The sequence below is a fragment of the Osmia bicornis genome, chromosome 12 (genome assembly GCF_907164935.1).
Source record: "Osmia bicornis bicornis chromosome 12, iOsmBic2.1, whole genome shotgun sequence".
Taxonomy (NCBI): domain Eukaryota; kingdom Metazoa; phylum Arthropoda; class Insecta; order Hymenoptera; family Megachilidae; genus Osmia; species Osmia bicornis.
Window position 1 is genome coordinate 3,233,609 of NC_060227.1, and position 18,041 is coordinate 3,251,649.

An 18,041-nucleotide genomic window follows, 5' to 3' on the forward strand; every position below is an offset into this window, starting at 1 on the left:
TTTTTAACATGAACAATTCATATTTTACAGTATTAATAAATAGTATAAATTTAAATAGAAAATATCATGGACATTTAAGAAAATTACTAAATTAATAAAATGTACTTCAACCTGGTCTGTGTTAATCATCTTGCAAAGTAGATGCGTATGTACCAGAAAATAAAGGATTCCAAAATCCTGAAAAATGTTGATATTTATAAAAGTTAGTACATATGAATTTATTCTTGCAAAACTAGAAAACAATACTAATGATATTACCTTCGGGTGTATCCCCCTTTTTTTTTTCATTAGTTCGATGCCGAGAACACTGATTCTGTCTTGCTTTTATTTCTTCTTCCGAAAGTCCGAGATTAGCGTAATACTAAACAGAAAAATCTTTAAGTAATACTATTTAATTTTTGTTACATATAATTGTTACATCCAATACCTTTTTACATTCCCAACAAGTAACACCAGCCATCTTTGCTCTGTCCGATTTTTTCTTTGAAGGCTGATCAATTTCTACATTCTTTCTCTTGCATGGCCTTTAAAACAAATGCATTGTATGTCAGTATGTATTTAATAAGCTATTATATTTAAATAAACAATGCTTACACATCAAAACTACTCATAAGACTCCTCCTTACAGGTGAAGATTTTGGTAATCTATCATCTTTAAATTTTTTGAGCTTTTCTCCTATCAAACAAAATGTTTCATCATTTTCATATGATGAATTATTCTGATGTTTCTGGTCACTTAATTGTGAATTTGACCCTTCTTTTGTTTGATCATTATCTTTTACACTGTCTAACTCTTCATTTTTTTTTATTACAGTCAATAAGTTTTTATCATCCACATAATGCATTTGTTCAACAGTATCAACTGGAGATAAAGAAGATCTTATATCACGATTCGTTTTAATCTTTTCATTATTTGAGAAACTAAATGTTTTGAATTTTCTAATTGGAGATAACTGACTTTTTTGCTCAGATGTACATGTAGATAGTGAATTCTGATTAAGGGTTAATTGACCACTTTCTTTTAAAGGGAATTTGGCATTATTATTTCGAGTAATCTTAATAGGAGTCTTTCTCTTAACTTTCAAATTTTTTATTTTTAGATTTAATTCAGCATGCTTATTAGGGCTAACTTGTATTATTTCTTCATCTATTGATTTATTCTGATCTTGATTTATCCTTTTAGGTGAAGATAATAAATGTGATTTTGAAAGATATAATCTGTTATCTGCTGATTGTTCAGGTGGAAGAAATACAAGTTTTGATTGTTTTATTTTTTTCCCATTTTTCAATAATGTAGTACCAACATTATACAGCTTACTGACTCCCAATTTTCTTGGTATATTTGCCATAGGTGTACATTGTACTTCATCATTGTTTTCGTGAATTGAAAATAATGAAGGTTTATCATCCTTTGGTTCAATGGATAGTTCAGATTTTTGAGAGCTACTTGCAGAAACAAAAAGATTCTTTTTTATTGGTAAATAATGCTGTACTATATTTTCATTAGAATCGTTTGAAGAAGAATGACTGGATATATTATTGTTTTTCCTGTATCTGAAACAATCTTTTATAAGTATTGGACTGCTTGGTAAATTTTTTTGGTTTGTTTGTTTGTTGTCAAATTTATCATCATATGAAACACTTTCATCCAGTACAACAGGAATACTTGTACATAGTACCTGACTTATATCAGATGATTCTGTAGAACATCCATATTTTTGTGATGATGTATTGCTAAAATAAAATTTAATATAAACAATATCTGTTTAATAATATAAAAACATTTAAAACAATATTAATACTTTTATGAAACAAAAAGAAAATTAATAAAAAGAAACTTAACAATTAACAGAAGAAAATTAACAAAACAAAACAAAACTTACACATCTGTGTTAGAAGTATCTATATTACTATAACAATCTGACTGAAACAACTGAAATGGAATCTTAAAATTGGCATCTTCACAATACTTTCTCAATTTTAAGTATTCATTCCATAATTCTGTAAATAAAAGAATTTTGAAGATTTCAATTTAACTACAAATTTCATTGAAAATTGTAGCTATAATATGAACTGCTTTATTAAAACTTTGTTTTTATATTGCGTTTAATTAACTGATGATAAATAAAATAGAAAAACAATAACTCCAAAACATAATTAACCATAAGAAACAAAATAAATGAAATGCATATTTTGTTAACACAGAAGTAATATGTATATGATATGTACTTACTTTTATATTGCTCGAATGTTTTTCCAAGCATTTCAGCAAAATTTTTCGTAGCATTTCGCGCGATTTCATTATCTATAGAACAATCAAGTTGTAGAACATCTGACATAGTCATCAATAAAATAAACGAGGTTAGACGTTTATTTTCTTGAGCAATTTGACACCCCGTCCTTTTTTTGCATGTACTGTTAATTCGTTGAGTCTTTTTATTGTGTATATTAATACCACACGAGTATATAATGGAACAAAATCAACAAAGCAAACAATTTATTAGTCATTCCCACAACGATGTACTCTTGTTCACTTCATTAAATGATTCTATAGTGCGCTCCCAGTTTCTTTCAAATCGAAGCACAGTTCGCCATATCGTTGTATGCAGCTTGCCGGTATAAAAGCTCACATCCTAACCTCATTTTCATGTACGTGTTCTCTTCTAATTACTTCAATCTGAAATGTGTGTGAAAATTTCATTAATTTTTACCAATTCTTATTTATACGTCATTAAAAGATTACTGTTTCAGAAGTTTATCGTCAATTTCTTTTAATGCATGGTTGAATATTCGTTTAACATAATTTTGTAAGTACCTAACCAAAAAGTATTTCATTTATGGTATTGTCAATTTTTAAACACGAACCTCTGAATTTGAATTAAAATATATAATTAGATTCTTTCATTCCCGTCCTAAAAGAATCCTACTGTATTTATGTATTTTTGTATCTTTATTATATAGATATTTTTTATGTACATTACATCCCGTAAATACTTCAATAATAAATAAGCATTAACATCTTATATAAAAAAATCTTATGCAACAAATAAATGTTCAGAATGCATTCAAGTTTGAATATTTCCTGAACACATTATTCTTTCATTTTTCTCTTTCACTTTTTGTAGTTATAATAAAATATTTTGCTTAACATAAATCATATAATAGTAAATATTTTTAAATGAAGTTTTGCTTGAAATAAAATGAAAATATCCCCCTCATAAAGGAAATATTTGGTTTAAAAATTTTGAGATGCACGTACATTGAACATGTGCCTTTTATGTACGTACAGTTTTAATGTCAAACAAATAAATTCATATCTGGAAATATATAAAAAAAAAGAAACTATTAAGATTTTTAAAGCTCTTACTTCATATATCATGTAAATGTGCACTATAAAGAGCATGTTGATATTATTAAAGATACAAGTACTGTATTAAGTAACTGGTCAGGTATCAATAATACATCAATTATATACAAGTATACACTGAATGTGCACTTACAGTTATGAACAGATAGTAGAGTCTATAAACAACTTGGCTGCAGTTGTACTTCCATGCCTAGTTAATTTAAAAAATAGCAATTTAGACCTTTTCCAACTTTATACAGAATAATAGCTTAGAATGCTGTAAAGAGTTATATATATATACAAATCATTATGAGCTGTATGCTGACTGAGAGGAAGTTGAGGGCAGGAAAAGATTCTGTGTTAGGTTGGATGCTGGTTTACCTGGGGGTCGGGTGATAACAGGGGAAGGATTGCAAGTTTCCAAACCATAGCGCGACATGAGCGCTAATAATGCACTGCGAACACCAGCTGTAGCCACTTGGGACCACCTTCCAGAGCTCATTGCATCATCACCAGCATAAACTGCATGCGCATCAAAATTTCCTGACTGAGTTGCATTTGTATCTGTGAAAATGAAATATAAGATAGTACCATATCAGAGATATATAAAATGAAAACAAACAAAGTGAAACTTACCTAAAGATGATGGATTTAATCCAGGAATATGAGAATCTACTAATCCACTTGGTCTTGAATTTGCAGCAAGTCGGAGTTCAGCATGCAATTCCCCTAACAACTGTACTACTTTTGGGTCACTCTGTAATTTAAATAATTGTTTGTACCATTAAACCATGGAAATAGAATAATACTGAAATATAATTTATCATCAGGAAGAAATCAGAGTAATGTATAAAACGTTTAAAATAGCATTCTTAAATAGTTTACCTCATTTTCTAATCGGAGTGACATGAGATCTTCAACACGAATTGGTTTTCCCTGATTTAATGTATTTGTAAGAATACTTAATTTTCGAGCAAGGCTATCTTCTGCGCATAATTCTGTTATGTGAGAAGTATTATCTCCTTTGGGCCGTGGTGTAACAGATGGAGGACTAGTATAATAATATGATGGTGATGAGACCATATAAGGTCTACTAGCATCTCCCTTGGACCGTGGTGTAACAGGTGTAGGACTAGTATAATAATATGATGGTGATGAGACCATGTAAGGCCTACTTTGGTTAAACATATTATCTCCCGCATAATGAGATTCCGGACCAAGACGATTTGGATGAGAATTGTAACCTGCTTCCATTTTTAAACGTTTGGAAGACCTGAAATCAAGTCAAAAATTTATTTCAAAACTATAAAAATTTCACCAACTTGAGTATTTTAATAAACATAACTGTTCAACAAACTGTTATGTTTAAGATATGTATTAAATTTAAGACATATTTTTGTATAAAAAACAGAAGTAAGTAATAGATGTATTTAATGATACATATAAATATTTGATGGCAAAGGTTACATGTTATTATGAAAATTTATAGACAACCATGAACTTGTACAATAGCTTCTGCAATGATTTATGCTATGTTAAAATGAAATTAATGCTTTTTGAAGCTAACAGCATATTAATGATATTAATGTATTTATGATAGTAGAAGTAATATCAATAAAATAGAGTTTTAGATACAATTTCATATTGATGTCATGAACACAAATGGTAACATTTATTATGACAATAACACTTATCTGATAATCCATAAAAATCATGCAAAGAAATATGGTTTGTAAACGTGCATGTTGAAGAAAGCATAGCTAAGAAATCAATAATTTATATGGATATACATGCAATTTAATAGTCATAGCATATCAATTTTTATTTATATTTTTAGAAATTTTATTTTTTCACAACTTATGGTATACTTATCATTTATACCTCTATAATTGAATATGACAAAATGATTTTATAAGTGAATCATAAATATTAAGGTCATAATGTAACTGTTGAATCCATTTCATCCTCAACTTTTCTGCACAAAACGATCAAGCCTTTTTATTTTAATTATAAAGCCCAAGCAGATGAATTTGTTATATGATACACAAAACCAAATCTGATATGAATTATTAAACTGGACACCCTGGGTATAAACATATATAAATTTGAACATTTATTACCTATTTATATTCTTTATAAGTGTTATAAAATTTGCCCTTTATCATTCAGCCACAATAACATTACTTCCTGAAACATAATTTTTTTCTTCATTAGATATTTTGCCAATTTGCATTTGTTTATAGTTATTGTTATTTTATGTTTGAAATATCATGTTACTTCCTACAAATTCCACAATGTAGTATATGAACAATTTACAATATAATTAGAGAATTTATTTATCATATATATGTAATAAATCATGTATCCATAACCAAATGAATATTGCTTATAGAAATTGTACAGTAAGATCAGTGGTTATGTATCAAGTACTTTTCTATATAACATACAATGTATTTTGTATACATTTTCCTTAAATAAATATTATGTACAATATAAATATATTTATTTTTATTAATTACAGATTATTAATATATACAAATAACAAAAAGTGACGAATTTTTAACAACTTGAGTTTAATGTGAATTTGATTATACAAATAAAAAAAAAATTTTTTAATATGTACTGTGTAAAACAATTTTTAGATTTTATAAAGCCTAGTATAATGAAACTTTTAACTATCGTGAAGATTCTGACTTGAATTACAATTTGATTTATTTCTTTTCTAAGTATAAACTTTTTATTATACATTACTTTAGAGTAGCACATATTGTAATTTGTACAAGATTTCAATTAATAAAGATCCTTAAGATAGAACACTGAATGATAAAAGTTATGTAACTCATAATAAAATGTTTATTTAAAAATGAACTACATGAACTTTTCAATCATCTTGGTACTAAACACTGTTCAATATCTACACAAAAAGTTCAAACCACTTGTTTTCTTTTACAGTATCTCTATAACATTAATACGTTACTTATTTTTGTACAATCTATATTGAAGCAACAAATATGTCATATATCTGTTTGAACTTATCGTGGAATAAGTAGAAAAATAACATGTACTTTCACTTATTTTGAATGAGTACATCATTGTGTACACTGGCATTATCATTCATTCCCAAGGTCCCAGTGTGCTTTGTCAAATACACTTCCTTTGAAAGATCATGATTACTTAGTTCATAAATTAAAATATAGAAACATTGAAAGGGACTAAACAAATTGAATGATAAAATATTTTAATAACATTGGAAATTCATTGTCCATCAAAATATTCGGCAAACTGCCCATGGACATTTAGTAAATATTTTATATTACAATAATTCAATATTATTTTACATTGTAATGATAATACATTAAGTTTATCCAAATTTCAAATTTCATTATAAGAATGGCATTGATATACATGCACATACAATGAAATTATTTAACAAATATCAATAAGTGCCATTCGTATATTGAAACTTATAACTATCTACAATACAGAAGAACAAACTATAACACCGTTGCGGAAATATGATCAATTAAAATATACCTATGCTATAAATGTGAATGTTTAAATAAATCTGAATTAACGTAAATAAAATAAAATATTGACAGGGATGACCGTAATATTAATATTTTGCATTTTACATTCACATTTTAAAATCTTGACTTCTTGCATTCCACGTCTTCGATCTTCCAAACAGCTTCTTCTGACCATCCATGTTTACCTATTTACACTTCAGAGCTTTAAATATAATCATTTGCTCGCATCGTTTTCTCATTCATATTTTTTTTTAATTTTTTTTTTTATCGTTTCATACGGTTGTAAATATTTCAATTTAATAGTTTAATATAAAAATTAACATGTGAAATTTCATTAATTTTGATCTCTTTTTATTTACAATTACGTCATTCTACTACTATATTTTTTTGCATTTTTTTTAACGATTTATTAGTTAAAGGCGAATATTTCATAGATATATATGTTTATATCATTGATACAATCACGTATATTAATAATCATATGCATATACACGTAAATTATGTAAATGCATATATATATATTTTTTTTTTATGAAAAATTATACAGATGTGCATGTATTTTACATACACAAATATGTCATAATATATGCGTATGTATGTTCATGCACACATTGATTAGCATATATGTACATATTTATTTACGTATTGGTCATAACGATGTTATATGTAAAAAATACTTCGTACTTTTTTTTTTCAAGTTCGTATGATTACTTTCTAAGGCAATCAATTAAACTGAATCACACATGGATTTCAGTAGAGGATAATACGTTTTCCTTTTACCATAAAAATATCTATATATCTTTTAAATCAAATAATATTTTGATATTACTTTAAAACAAAATACTAATAAGATATTGTGATGAATATGTAGATATTATAAGTTTCTCGGGTTATGTATATATTTTCACTCTCATTTAAAGATATAGCCATACAGCTTAAATATTATATTATATTCTGTCATGACAAAAGTATCGCCATAAATTTTGTATGGTTTCTCTTTTCTCTTGATACGTATATTTAAAAGTAAAATACTAGAACATTTTTCTGTAGTAAACCCATGAAAAGAGAACGATGTTGTGCATTTTCGTGTCTCTATATTCCATTGTTCTGCACTATAGCCATCGTCGTGTTTGAACGACTGTGAATCAAACTAAAATTAACTTATTTTTATCCATTATTGAAAGTCGCATGCAGACGGACGATGAAAATAAGATACTACAACAGTTATGTTTTCATTCTTTAAATAATATCTCTAATAACGCAATTTTGCTAAGAAAATAAATGCCAAGCACAACTGCAGTACACAGCCATCTACGTGTGTAAGCAATTAGTATCTGGTCAGTACTGGATATCGCGTCTCAGTTTGTGCGAATAAGTCTCTCTACGACTACTCACCCCCCGACATCTGTTAGATCTTCAATAGCCTTATGAGGACCTCCTTTATTTGGAAGAGGAAGAAGAGGTATCTTTCCAGCAGAACTTTCTTGTTGTTCTCGTAACTGACGTCTTCGTTTTTTGCTCCAGAGCTCATGACAGTCTTGCCAAGTAGGAAGTTGAGGTGCTGGCATCCTAATTTTTTACGTAATAAAAATTTTATAAGTAAGTAATGGTTAAAATCATTAAAGAAAATTATGAAGAAAAATAGACCCTGTAGTATTAACGTTTCATCTAAAATATTAATTCTACTTTTGTAATTTATTTTAAAAGCTATATTTTAAATAGATGTCCTAATTTTTTTTATAAATAGAAAAAAAAACATACTGCTCTGGTTGAACATTTTTTAGCCAAGCACTTTTCAATGCATCAGCAGCGGTTATTCGCTTTTCAGGATCTAATTCCAACATTTTGTCTAAAAGATCCAAAGCCGGTGCTGGCATGAATGAGAAATCTTCTCGTAAACGTCTTCTATGTGATTTTTTTGGTTTCAGTGTATGCCACAATGGTAGTTTTATCACAGAAGGCCAAACGGCAGGAGTCGGTGTACCACAGACTCGAGAAATCATCTCCAACTGCATCATTTCTACGTTCGCCTAATAAAAAATAATTACATGTATGGTAATTATTGTCCTTTGATTATTTTATTTAACCAGTATCGTTTTTATACCTGAAACAGTGGTTTCTTAGAAAATAATTCTCCTAGAATACAACCACAACTCCACACATCTATCGCGGGACCATAACGTTCTTCACCCAACAATAACTCAGGCGGCCTATACCACAAAGTTATTACTTTGTTCGTATAAGGACGTTGTCTATCTTCAGCATTGTAAAGTCTTGCAAGTCCAAAATCGGCTAACTTGACTTCGCCTCTGCAGAAATCATACAATCAGAAATGGAAAATCATTTTTTGTTTCCGGTAGCATATCTTACATACTTGTTATTCATCAGTATGTTAGAACATTTAATATCCCTGTGTAAAAAGTTTTTGCTGTGGCAGTAATTCAATCCGTCTAATAATTGCTTCATAATGCTTGCATTATTCATTTCATTGAAATCCACCATTCCAGATTCTAAAAGACCCATCAAATCGTGATCCATGTATTCGAACACAAGATAAAACGAGCCTTTGTCCTGTGAAAAAAAAATAGTTTACAATCTAATTCTTATTTAATAATTGTTATTCTTATTTAATCAGTTTTAATATACCTTTCTAAAGTCTAAAGCATCCTGTTTATCGGTAACAATTTCCCTCAAATTGACGATATTCTTATGATTAAGTTGACGCAAAATTTTAATTTCGCGTACAGCTGTGATGGGAAACCCTTCTTTTTCGTTTTCTAAACGAACTTTCTTCAATGCGACCAACACACCAGCTCGTTTATCTTGGGCTTTATAAACTTGTCCATAAGTACCCTCCCCAATTTGAGCTATGACTTCAAATACATCAACGCAACGTTCTCCCCAGTCTTTACCACCTGAAGCGGACATAGGAGTGTGACAGTTTCTAGAACCTCTACGTTTCAATATTTTTGGCCTTTTCAGTTTTGGTTTCGGTGGAACACGTTCAACTTTCGTACGCGGTGGTGTTGCGTTAGGATCATCCTCTCCGCTTAAATCTTCCGAGCCAGGAACAACTAAATGAATACAATAAATATTATACAAATCATAATAAAACTATACAGATTGATTTAAAATAATAGTAATATCAAATCACCTGGTGGCATAGGGAGATCTTTAATACTTTTCTTCTGCGGTGGTTTTGTGGTTGAAGCAGGAAACTTCAACTGTGCTTTGCTAGGCGGACTTGGCGACCGACTTGGTGGCGAGTCTATACTCTCTAAATCATTTTGATTAATTCCGGGTGGTAATGGCAATCTCGATAAACTTTTTGTTTTAAATGCCACGATAGGAGGTTTAGGAGGATCTACAGACTTTAAAGGAACTAAATTATTAGGAGAATTGAATTTAGACATAGCTGTATTCGGCGCTGGAACTGGTATAGGTATAGGTGGTGGAGGAACAGATAAATTTGGGAGAACAGGTACTGGTACAGGAATAGGCACTGGCATAGATACGTGTGGTAGACCCGCAGTGTTCGCAGGATCAGATTGTGGTAATGGCGGTGCTTGTACATTCGTAGCAGTTGAAAAACTTGGACTGCTTGTTACAGCCACTGCGCAACTAGATGTAATTGTTATAGATGAAGTATATACAATATTTGAAGAATGTTGATTAGCTCCGGCCATCAAGCTTGGTACATTTACAGATTGTACCATTGGTAATGGAGGTGTCTTTCCTGCGATACCATTATCATCTGACATTGGAACTGGAATATCCACAAGATCAACGGACTTTATACTTTCGTTTGGCTTTAATTGCTCTTTGTGATTTAGGTATTTGTCTTTATTGTCAGTTTTTTCAGAAGATGCACTGCCACCGTCTTTCTCATCGGTGCCTTCTATAATTTGAACTTCATCCTGATTAACAGCCTTTTCTTTGGCTGCCCGTAACTTTTTGTATGCTAATTCTCTCATATTTCTATCTTTTACCAGCTCAGCGAATAAACTAGTCTCACTAATTTTTGCCTGTATTTCTAAGTTCCTTGCCGTGATACTTGACGGACTTCTTGCTCGAGGTCTATGGGGAGAAGGAGAAGGTATCCTCGAAGGTCGAGGACTCTTTGATTTGTGTTTTCGCGTTGATTTGTGAGATTTGCTTGGAGAACGGGATTTCTTTGGAGTACGACTTCGTCTTCGTGAACGCGATCTCGAGCGCGATGGCTTTCGCCACCTTCCAGGACTTCGTGACCGCGAACGAGAAAGAGGTAAATGCAATCTGAAAAATAATTTACTTGATTTCTGAAAGCAAATGATTATATATTACACGTATAGTTCACATATAATATATAATACCTGCTACCAGTAGGACTTCTCGTTGATCTTGACTTTCTTTTGTCCCTTCTATCTTTTTCATGATGCCGATGTCGTCGTTCGGATTCTTCCCGCCTTCTACGTTTACTCGACGATGGTGAAGTAACAGGTTCTCTACGTCGATGGCTCACAGGACTTGGACTGAACTCCCGCCGTCTTGTAGGGCTAGGACTATGCCTGAGTCTATGCACCATTGGACTTGGACTAAAATCTCTTCTTCTTGTTGGGCTGTGGTCCCTTCTTCTTGATGGTGGACTTGGACTATGAGGTCTCCTTCGACTTGAACCAATCGTGGGCCCTGGACTAATGCTACTACGACGGGTATGAATACTAGGACTATGCTTTTGCCTTTCAGGAGTATGTTTCATCGTTGATAAATTTGCTTTATTGCTCTCCGGCGTTGTCGTTCTTGGCGGTAATAAAGGAGTATGTGGAGATTCAGTCGGCCTTGGGGGAAGTGGAGGAGGGGTTACATTTCGGGGTTGCCTTGTTATTTCGAGTTCTACATCGCTCAAGCATCTTTGTTCTTGAGGCGTTGCAGGCGATATCGGCGAGGTACTATCTTTTAATGGCAAAGGCGGAGACTCTGACCAGTTTCCGACTGGTTTCTCGTGTTCTGGACTGATAATAATTTCATCTGGGATACGATGCGGACTTAAACTATGAGAATGTCTTTTAGACTTTCGTTTTTTCTTTTTTCCAGAACTCGATGAAGGACTAAGACTTCTCTTCTTTTTCTTCTCCCGTTTGTGTTTCTTTTCTTTTCTTCTCGCATATCGTCTAGATTCCTCTTCATAATCAGGCGTTCCACTGTGCAATTGCGAAGGCTGTTGTTCATTTGGTGAATAATGTCTATTAGAATGCCTATGCTGAACAGGTGGAGATGGCGAAAGACTAATAGGGGATGCTCCAAGAGCACGCACCGGACTTCCACCATAATAACGTCTTTGCAAAACTGGCTCAGGTACTTCTCCATCTGTATAGCTATTACCCCTACTATCTTCTGACTGAATTTCTCCTGCTTCTGGTTCAGACAAATCTTCGCTACTCACATCTGAGTATTCAACCAAAGGTTTAACAATGGAAGATGCTACAGTTGGAACATTTTCTACGGATTTATCTCTTGACCTCTTTTTCTTCTTTTTTCCAGAACTTTTACTTTTCCCATGCCTTCTATGCTTCTTATCAAGCCCTTCAAAACTATGACGATTTATATCACTGCTGCTACTACCTCTTCTACGAGAACGAAATCTTCCATTACGTTCTGCTCGTTCAATATCACGGCTGCTAGGCATGTCACCTACTGCAATGCATAAACATCAACACAAATATTGTAAGTACTCTGATTTATTACTATATTATTTCTTATAGAAACATTCATTGCAGTGTTTTTTTTGTTGTGAAAAAAAAGACATACATTTAAATGGAATAGAATGCTTTTTACGTAACATCTTGTTTACAAGCACAATCATTAAAATAGCAATAAAATAAATTTATTAAAACAAACATTTAAATATTATTATAGGTTTAATAAATTAAATGTAACACAAAAACGAGTGAAAATTAACATATAACAGAAATCAAAATTCAATGAAATTTTGCTATATACATACACATATTATATATCATCAACTGTTTGCAATACCTACCTCAATTCCAATAGGAGTAAAAAATTTTTTTAAATCTGAATACTTCTATTCTCTTCTATACTTTAATACCGATCGTCATGGATATAGCGCACATATATAATACACGCATGTAGGAAGACACACGGACATGCACATGCATAAATTAGTCGACGTAACAGTATTTTCGACACAACAGAATTTTTTAACAAGTGTACGACATGGTGACTTTCAATAAATTGTCACATTCTCCAAATGAAAACGCAAAATTCATTAAGCATATACATATCTACATTTAATTAATTCAAAGAACATTGCGGGGAAAATAATTTTTCATTGAACCTAGCACAGCCGCCATTGTTAACGACTGGGTAGAAAGGGAGTTGCCCAGTTTTCACAAAAGGGAATTAGTTCTTATTTTTATAAACATTATAAATCTATGACGAATATTAGTACTCACGTGCAATATGGATCTTGTGATATCACACTGAATGTTGGGTTTCTTTGCATCGAGCTGATCCAACGTAGCGATGAGTGTAATGGTTACGTTCGTTGTTCAGTAAACAATTTCAACACATATTTCGTAGGCCACGAGTAAAATTTAGTAAAAATTAATAGCTATTGTAACGGTTAAATGTTCAGGCAATCATATTTTTATAATTTTAAAAGCCGATGCATCATATCTCATGAATTTTCTTTGGATTGTATTTGGCTTTCTCATAAAGGTAGCTGAAGTAAGTAGAAGCCATTAACCATTAGCACGTCATTATTGTCTGATGTAACAAGCGGTAAGTGCTGCGCTCTACCGGTTAACTGGAAAATATCTAAAACTGCGGAATAATCTTGAATATTATTATACTTGATGCAATTGGTCGATTTGAATTTATTTATTATACTTGGGTATAAATATATAAATACATCTACAGTTGAATACTTATCATTAAATGTAAGAATTATGAGTATAAATGAAATATTATAGTGATAGCATAGAGTGCGCAACAAAACACCTGGCACATGGTCACGAACTCCCATAAGGAGATTTAGTCTATAGTGTGCCTTCTCTATGGTATTAATAAAGGTTTTGAAACTGTATTGTAATTAAACGTAACATAATAATTTTGCTATTATTGAAAAAGTAAAATAAATTATGGGAGAACGTTACAACATTCATAGTCAGCTAGAGCATTTACAGTCAAAATATATAGGCACCGGGCACGCTGACACAACCAAGTTTGAATGGCTTGTGAACCAACATCGTGATTCTTGTAGTTCTTACATGGGACATTATGATTTGCTAAATTTCTTCGCCATCGCAGAAAACGAAGCAAAAGCACGTGTTCGATTTAATCTTATGGAGAAAATGCTTCAGCCCTGTGGTCCACCTCCAGAGAAACCAGAAGACTAAACAGCTTGAACATCTGCTGTGAAACTCATCAGATTTAAAACATTTTACTATTTTTGTATACATTTGATAATTCTTCTTGCTTTTACGTCACATAGATACTAATTTAATTATATCTTAAAGTTATTTTTACATGTACAAGAAATAGATTAACTAGATTAATGAAACTGATTCTAACCTTTGTACGAATGAATTAAATCACATTTCAATAAGATAAAGTTGAAAAAAAATTAAATAGTTAATACTCTGCAATCAAAATGCCAGTTCAGTGTACAACAAATTGTGGAAAAAATGCTATTCTCAAAGTAAATAAAATGATTAATTTATTGTGATATAACGTATCACAGAAATACATGAAAAAAAATATGCATTTTTTTACAGAGACCCAAGACTGGACATGCTTTATGTAAAGAATGTTTTTTCTTGGCTTTTGAAAATGAAATTCATAACACTATTGTAGAAGGTAAATTATTCAAACTTGGTGATAAAGTTGCTATTGGAGCATCAGGTGGAAAAGATTCTACAGTACTTGCATATGTGTTGAAAACTTTAAATGAACGTTACAAATATGGAATTGAACTGTTTCTTTTATCCATTGATGAAGGAATTACTGGTATAATAATTAAGAACTATAATATTGAATGTGTTTAAACATCATTTTATAAGAAATTATTATTTTAGGGTATAGGGATGATAGTTTGAAAACTGTTCAACAAAATAAAGATGATTATGGGTTACCATTGAAAATATTATCTTATAAAGAATTATATGGATGGACAATGGATGAAATTGTAGCAGAAGTATGAATATATAAATACTCAATTTTATATTAAAATTATTTACATTTGTTATTTAGCAATGTTTTGAATATAGATTGGAAAAAAGAATAATTGTACATTCTGTGGAGTTTTTCGAAGACAAGCATTGGATAGGGGTGCTGCTTTATTGAATGTAGATTGTATTGCAACAGGACATAATGCAGATGACATAGCAGAAACAGTATTAATGAATATCTTACGTGGTGACATTGCAAGATTACAAAGATGTACTTCAATTATCACAGTAAGATTTTTAAATACATCATTTTTCACTACAAAGAAGAAAGAACCTTATATTTGTTAATAATAAATGTTTTGATTGAAATACAGGCAGGAGCTGATTGCATTAGACGATGCAAACCATTGAAATATGCTTATGAAAAAGAGATAGTAATGTATGCATATTTTAAACATTTGGTGTATTTTTCAACAGAATGTGTATTTGCACCAAATGCATACAGAGGACATGCAAGAACATTTCTTAAAGACCTAGAAAAAATTAGACCTTCTGCTATATTGGATATAATTCATTCTGGTAGCTAAAGTTGTAATTATTTTGTTTAAGTACAAAAGTATTTGTTTAGCATTCAATATATGTTTTTACAGGAGAAACATTACAAATTAAAGATACTGTTAAAATGCCCGAACGACGAAATTGTTCTCGTTGTGGATTTATTTCAAGCCAGGAAATATGTAAAGCTTGTATCATGTTGGAAGGTTTGAACAGAGGATTACCGAAACTCGGTATTGGAAAATCTACTAAAGTGAAACGAATAATGGATTCAAATGTAAATAAAGATCAGGGAGGGAGTAAAGTTAAAAGTGATGATAAAAATAGATTAAAAAATATAGATTTCTGACGTTTTTTTATATATGTACTATTAAATTTTAATATATGATGCTGTGACGTTCAGTATCGTACTTTTCATTCTACTAATAATAATCTGGTAATTAACTATTTTAAATACTAATTGGAAATTGTTAATTCTATAATAGATAATTTTAGATCGAAACTAATTTCAACCACTTTGAATAACTGTTTTATTATTCAAAAGTAAAAATTCGTAGTTTTAAATTACAGTATTGTTTTAGTTTTTATTCATTAGAGCATTGTTCTGTATGAGGTAATAAATCATTCTTTTGAAACTATTTTATAGGATGTTAGACGATATATGCTGCAGCTTTTTGTGTAATTGGTACCCTACAAACAGGGCAATCATTGAGAATATCATCAGAACAATCTTCGCATAAGCAAACATGTCCACACGGAAGAAGAATAATTTCACGTGGATTAGTGCGACAAACAACGCACAACTGATCTTCTCTAAGATCCGTGTCTCTTACTCTTTGCCGTCTTTCTTTTCGAGATGCAGCAAGAGATTGTCTCAGTTCTTCTGCTATTCTCTGTTCTGATCTATCCTTCCAATAACGTCGAAAGACTATTCCACCAATTAACAATCCAATTGCACCAAACATTATACACAGCATTCTACAGCATAAAAAGGTATTTTAAAAACCTGTTTGTATATTATTCAAAATATAAAACTCACCTGTATGTTCTTTTACGATCATCCAATTTGCGAATCAGAGAACTAATTGACATGCTTGTTAAGTAAAAAGGTGTGCCATTTAATGGAGGTTGTAATACTAGTGTTTTAGACTTCACTCTTGTTAATTCACCTATACCTGTCATAACTGCACCTTCCCTAAGCAACTCTTCGGTAGATTGCAAACCACGTTGCCTTACTCCTAGGATTAAGAAACATCTATATCGTAAAGCAACACATTGATAAAAAAGTATAGAACAATCATTTTATACCTGTGAAAAAGCCCCATAAATGATCTGCAAATGATGGTACACTTGGTTCAAAGGTATCAGATACCACATCCAAATCTAGGATATCTGCTGCTAATGGTTCTATTATCTCTATAGAATGAACACCTCTTTGTAAAGCAAAGGGTACTGTATTATATACTTTATGAACAGTTCGCTCCTGATCTGACCTAGGTATATATAAATCTTAATATTATTTGTTCTAACTTCGTTCAGAGTTGAAAAAGATGTAATTGTACCAAAAACCAGCAGTAGTTCTAGCCACAACATGTTCTTTAATCTTCAGTTTCTGTACAACACCTGTTAATTTTTTATTATTGATGCTATTTAATGGTTTTCCTAAGGGTTTTACAATACCCCTAATAGCAATGTAGCCTATTTTATTATCGGGACTTTTATCAACAAGCTCTCCCAATTGCGGACCAACTTCGTGAAATTCGGCATCCTGCAGAGAAACTGAAGGTTTGGAAGTATTTTTTAAACATTACACATATCGTTATAAATTTAGCATGCAACGTTGCAATGGTATTAAGGTTAGGTATCAAATAAACAGAACACTAGCTTAATATATTTAGTTAATGAACATTTATTTACCTTTACTGCAGCAATTGCATTTTTACAGTGAAAATATTGTTTCATACAGACACCAAAAATGATACTGTCAATGCCTAAGGCTATAATTTCGCCTAAATAATCCATGACTAGGTTATATTTTTAAAACTCTAAGTTAAGTTATTGTCCATTGTTAATATTTGTATTGACTGTTATGTAATCCATTTATTTTCATTTTAACAGAATATTCAAAAACTTAATACATGGGATTTTTATGAAGATTAAAAAGTGAATTACACAAACAGTTCCTAACTGATGTAAGAGGCAATTGCATATTATTTGCTATATTTGCATGCATATCATCTCTTCAATGACGGTGATTGGCTGTCCCATTTCGACCAATCAGAATCACTGTTATGGGTGAAGTGCGCAGGTCTGACTCATTACGTCATTTCCTCTCGCAACTTCGTTGTGAGTTTACGCGTTTATAACAAAGTGAGATTAAATCGTATTAAAATATTATATTAAACTGTGTATTAGATATCAGAAGTACGGAGAACAAAAGAA

General features: G+C 31.1%; 5 protein-coding genes and 1 long non-coding RNA gene across 14 annotated transcripts; 3 read left to right on the plus strand and 3 right to left on the minus strand.

Annotated features, from left to right (window-relative positions):
• Positions 1–30: 30 nt before the first annotated feature.
• LOC114871387 (DNA endonuclease RBBP8-like) lies at positions 31–2,371 on the minus strand. Its single transcript, XM_029177209.2, has 6 exons — positions 2,234–2,371; positions 1,884–2,001; positions 595–1,734; positions 428–524; positions 259–361; positions 31–177 (listed from the first exon to the last, which is right to left on the minus strand). Exons 1-6 carry the CDS (start codon positions 2,343–2,345, stop codon positions 122–124), a joined length of 1,626 nt encoding a protein of 541 aa, XP_029033042.2. The 5' UTR covers positions 2,346–2,371; the 3' UTR covers positions 31–121.
• Positions 2,372–2,465: 94 nt separating this feature from the next.
• On the minus strand, positions 2,466–13,627 carry LOC114871389 (cyclin-dependent kinase 12). 9 transcript variants are annotated; one of them, XM_029177212.2, is made up of 13 exons: positions 13,329–13,627; positions 11,226–12,546; positions 10,028–11,148; positions 9,520–9,947; positions 9,248–9,444; positions 8,978–9,182; positions 8,635–8,903; positions 8,269–8,442; positions 4,232–4,619; positions 3,983–4,103; positions 3,728–3,910; positions 3,501–3,557; positions 2,466–2,677 (listed from the first exon to the last, which is right to left on the minus strand). In XM_029177212.2, the coding sequence occupies exons 2-12, from the start codon at positions 12,536–12,538 to the stop codon at positions 3,523–3,525; spliced, it is 4,434 nt and encodes a 1,477-aa protein (XP_029033045.2). In that variant the 5' UTR covers positions 12,539–12,546; positions 13,329–13,627; the 3' UTR covers positions 2,466–2,677; positions 3,501–3,522. The 9 variants fall into 9 exon arrangements, 7 of the variants coding, with proteins under 7 accessions (XP_029033045.2, XP_029033046.2, XP_046144108.1 ...); XR_003788564.2 differs by having other exon boundaries at positions 3,501–3,910; XM_029177213.2 differs by lacking the exon at positions 3,501–3,557.
• LOC114871402 lies at positions 2,608–3,800 on the plus strand. Its single transcript, XR_003788572.1, has 3 exons — positions 2,608–2,649; positions 2,752–2,807; positions 3,711–3,800. It is a non-coding gene; the product is annotated as an uncharacterized LOC114871402 (long non-coding RNA).
• A 291-nt stretch (positions 13,628–13,918) lies between the features above and the next one.
• On the plus strand, positions 13,919–14,441 carry LOC114871398 (splicing factor 3B subunit 5). Its single transcript, XM_029177233.2, has one exon. It carries the CDS (start codon positions 14,016–14,018, stop codon positions 14,271–14,273), a length of 258 nt encoding a protein of 85 aa, XP_029033066.1. The 5' UTR covers positions 13,919–14,015; the 3' UTR covers positions 14,274–14,441.
• A 41-nt stretch (positions 14,442–14,482) lies between these two features.
• On the plus strand, positions 14,483–16,337 carry LOC114871394 (cytoplasmic tRNA 2-thiolation protein 1). The gene is made up of 7 exons (XM_029177225.1): positions 14,483–14,575; positions 14,652–14,883; positions 14,952–15,070; positions 15,144–15,332; positions 15,419–15,623; positions 15,695–16,035; positions 16,246–16,337. Exons 1-6 carry the CDS (start codon positions 14,528–14,530, stop codon positions 15,946–15,948), a joined length of 1,047 nt encoding a protein of 348 aa, XP_029033058.1. The 5' UTR covers positions 14,483–14,527; the 3' UTR covers positions 15,949–16,035; positions 16,246–16,337.
• LOC114871395 (mitochondrial E3 ubiquitin protein ligase 1) lies at positions 16,111–17,822 on the minus strand. Its single transcript, XM_029177227.1, has 5 exons — positions 17,517–17,822; positions 17,162–17,367; positions 16,908–17,092; positions 16,639–16,837; positions 16,111–16,577 (listed from the first exon to the last, which is right to left on the minus strand). Exons 1-5 carry the CDS (start codon positions 17,619–17,621, stop codon positions 16,250–16,252), a joined length of 1,023 nt encoding a protein of 340 aa, XP_029033060.1. The 5' UTR covers positions 17,622–17,822; the 3' UTR covers positions 16,111–16,249.
• Positions 17,823–18,041: the final 219 nt, after the last annotated feature.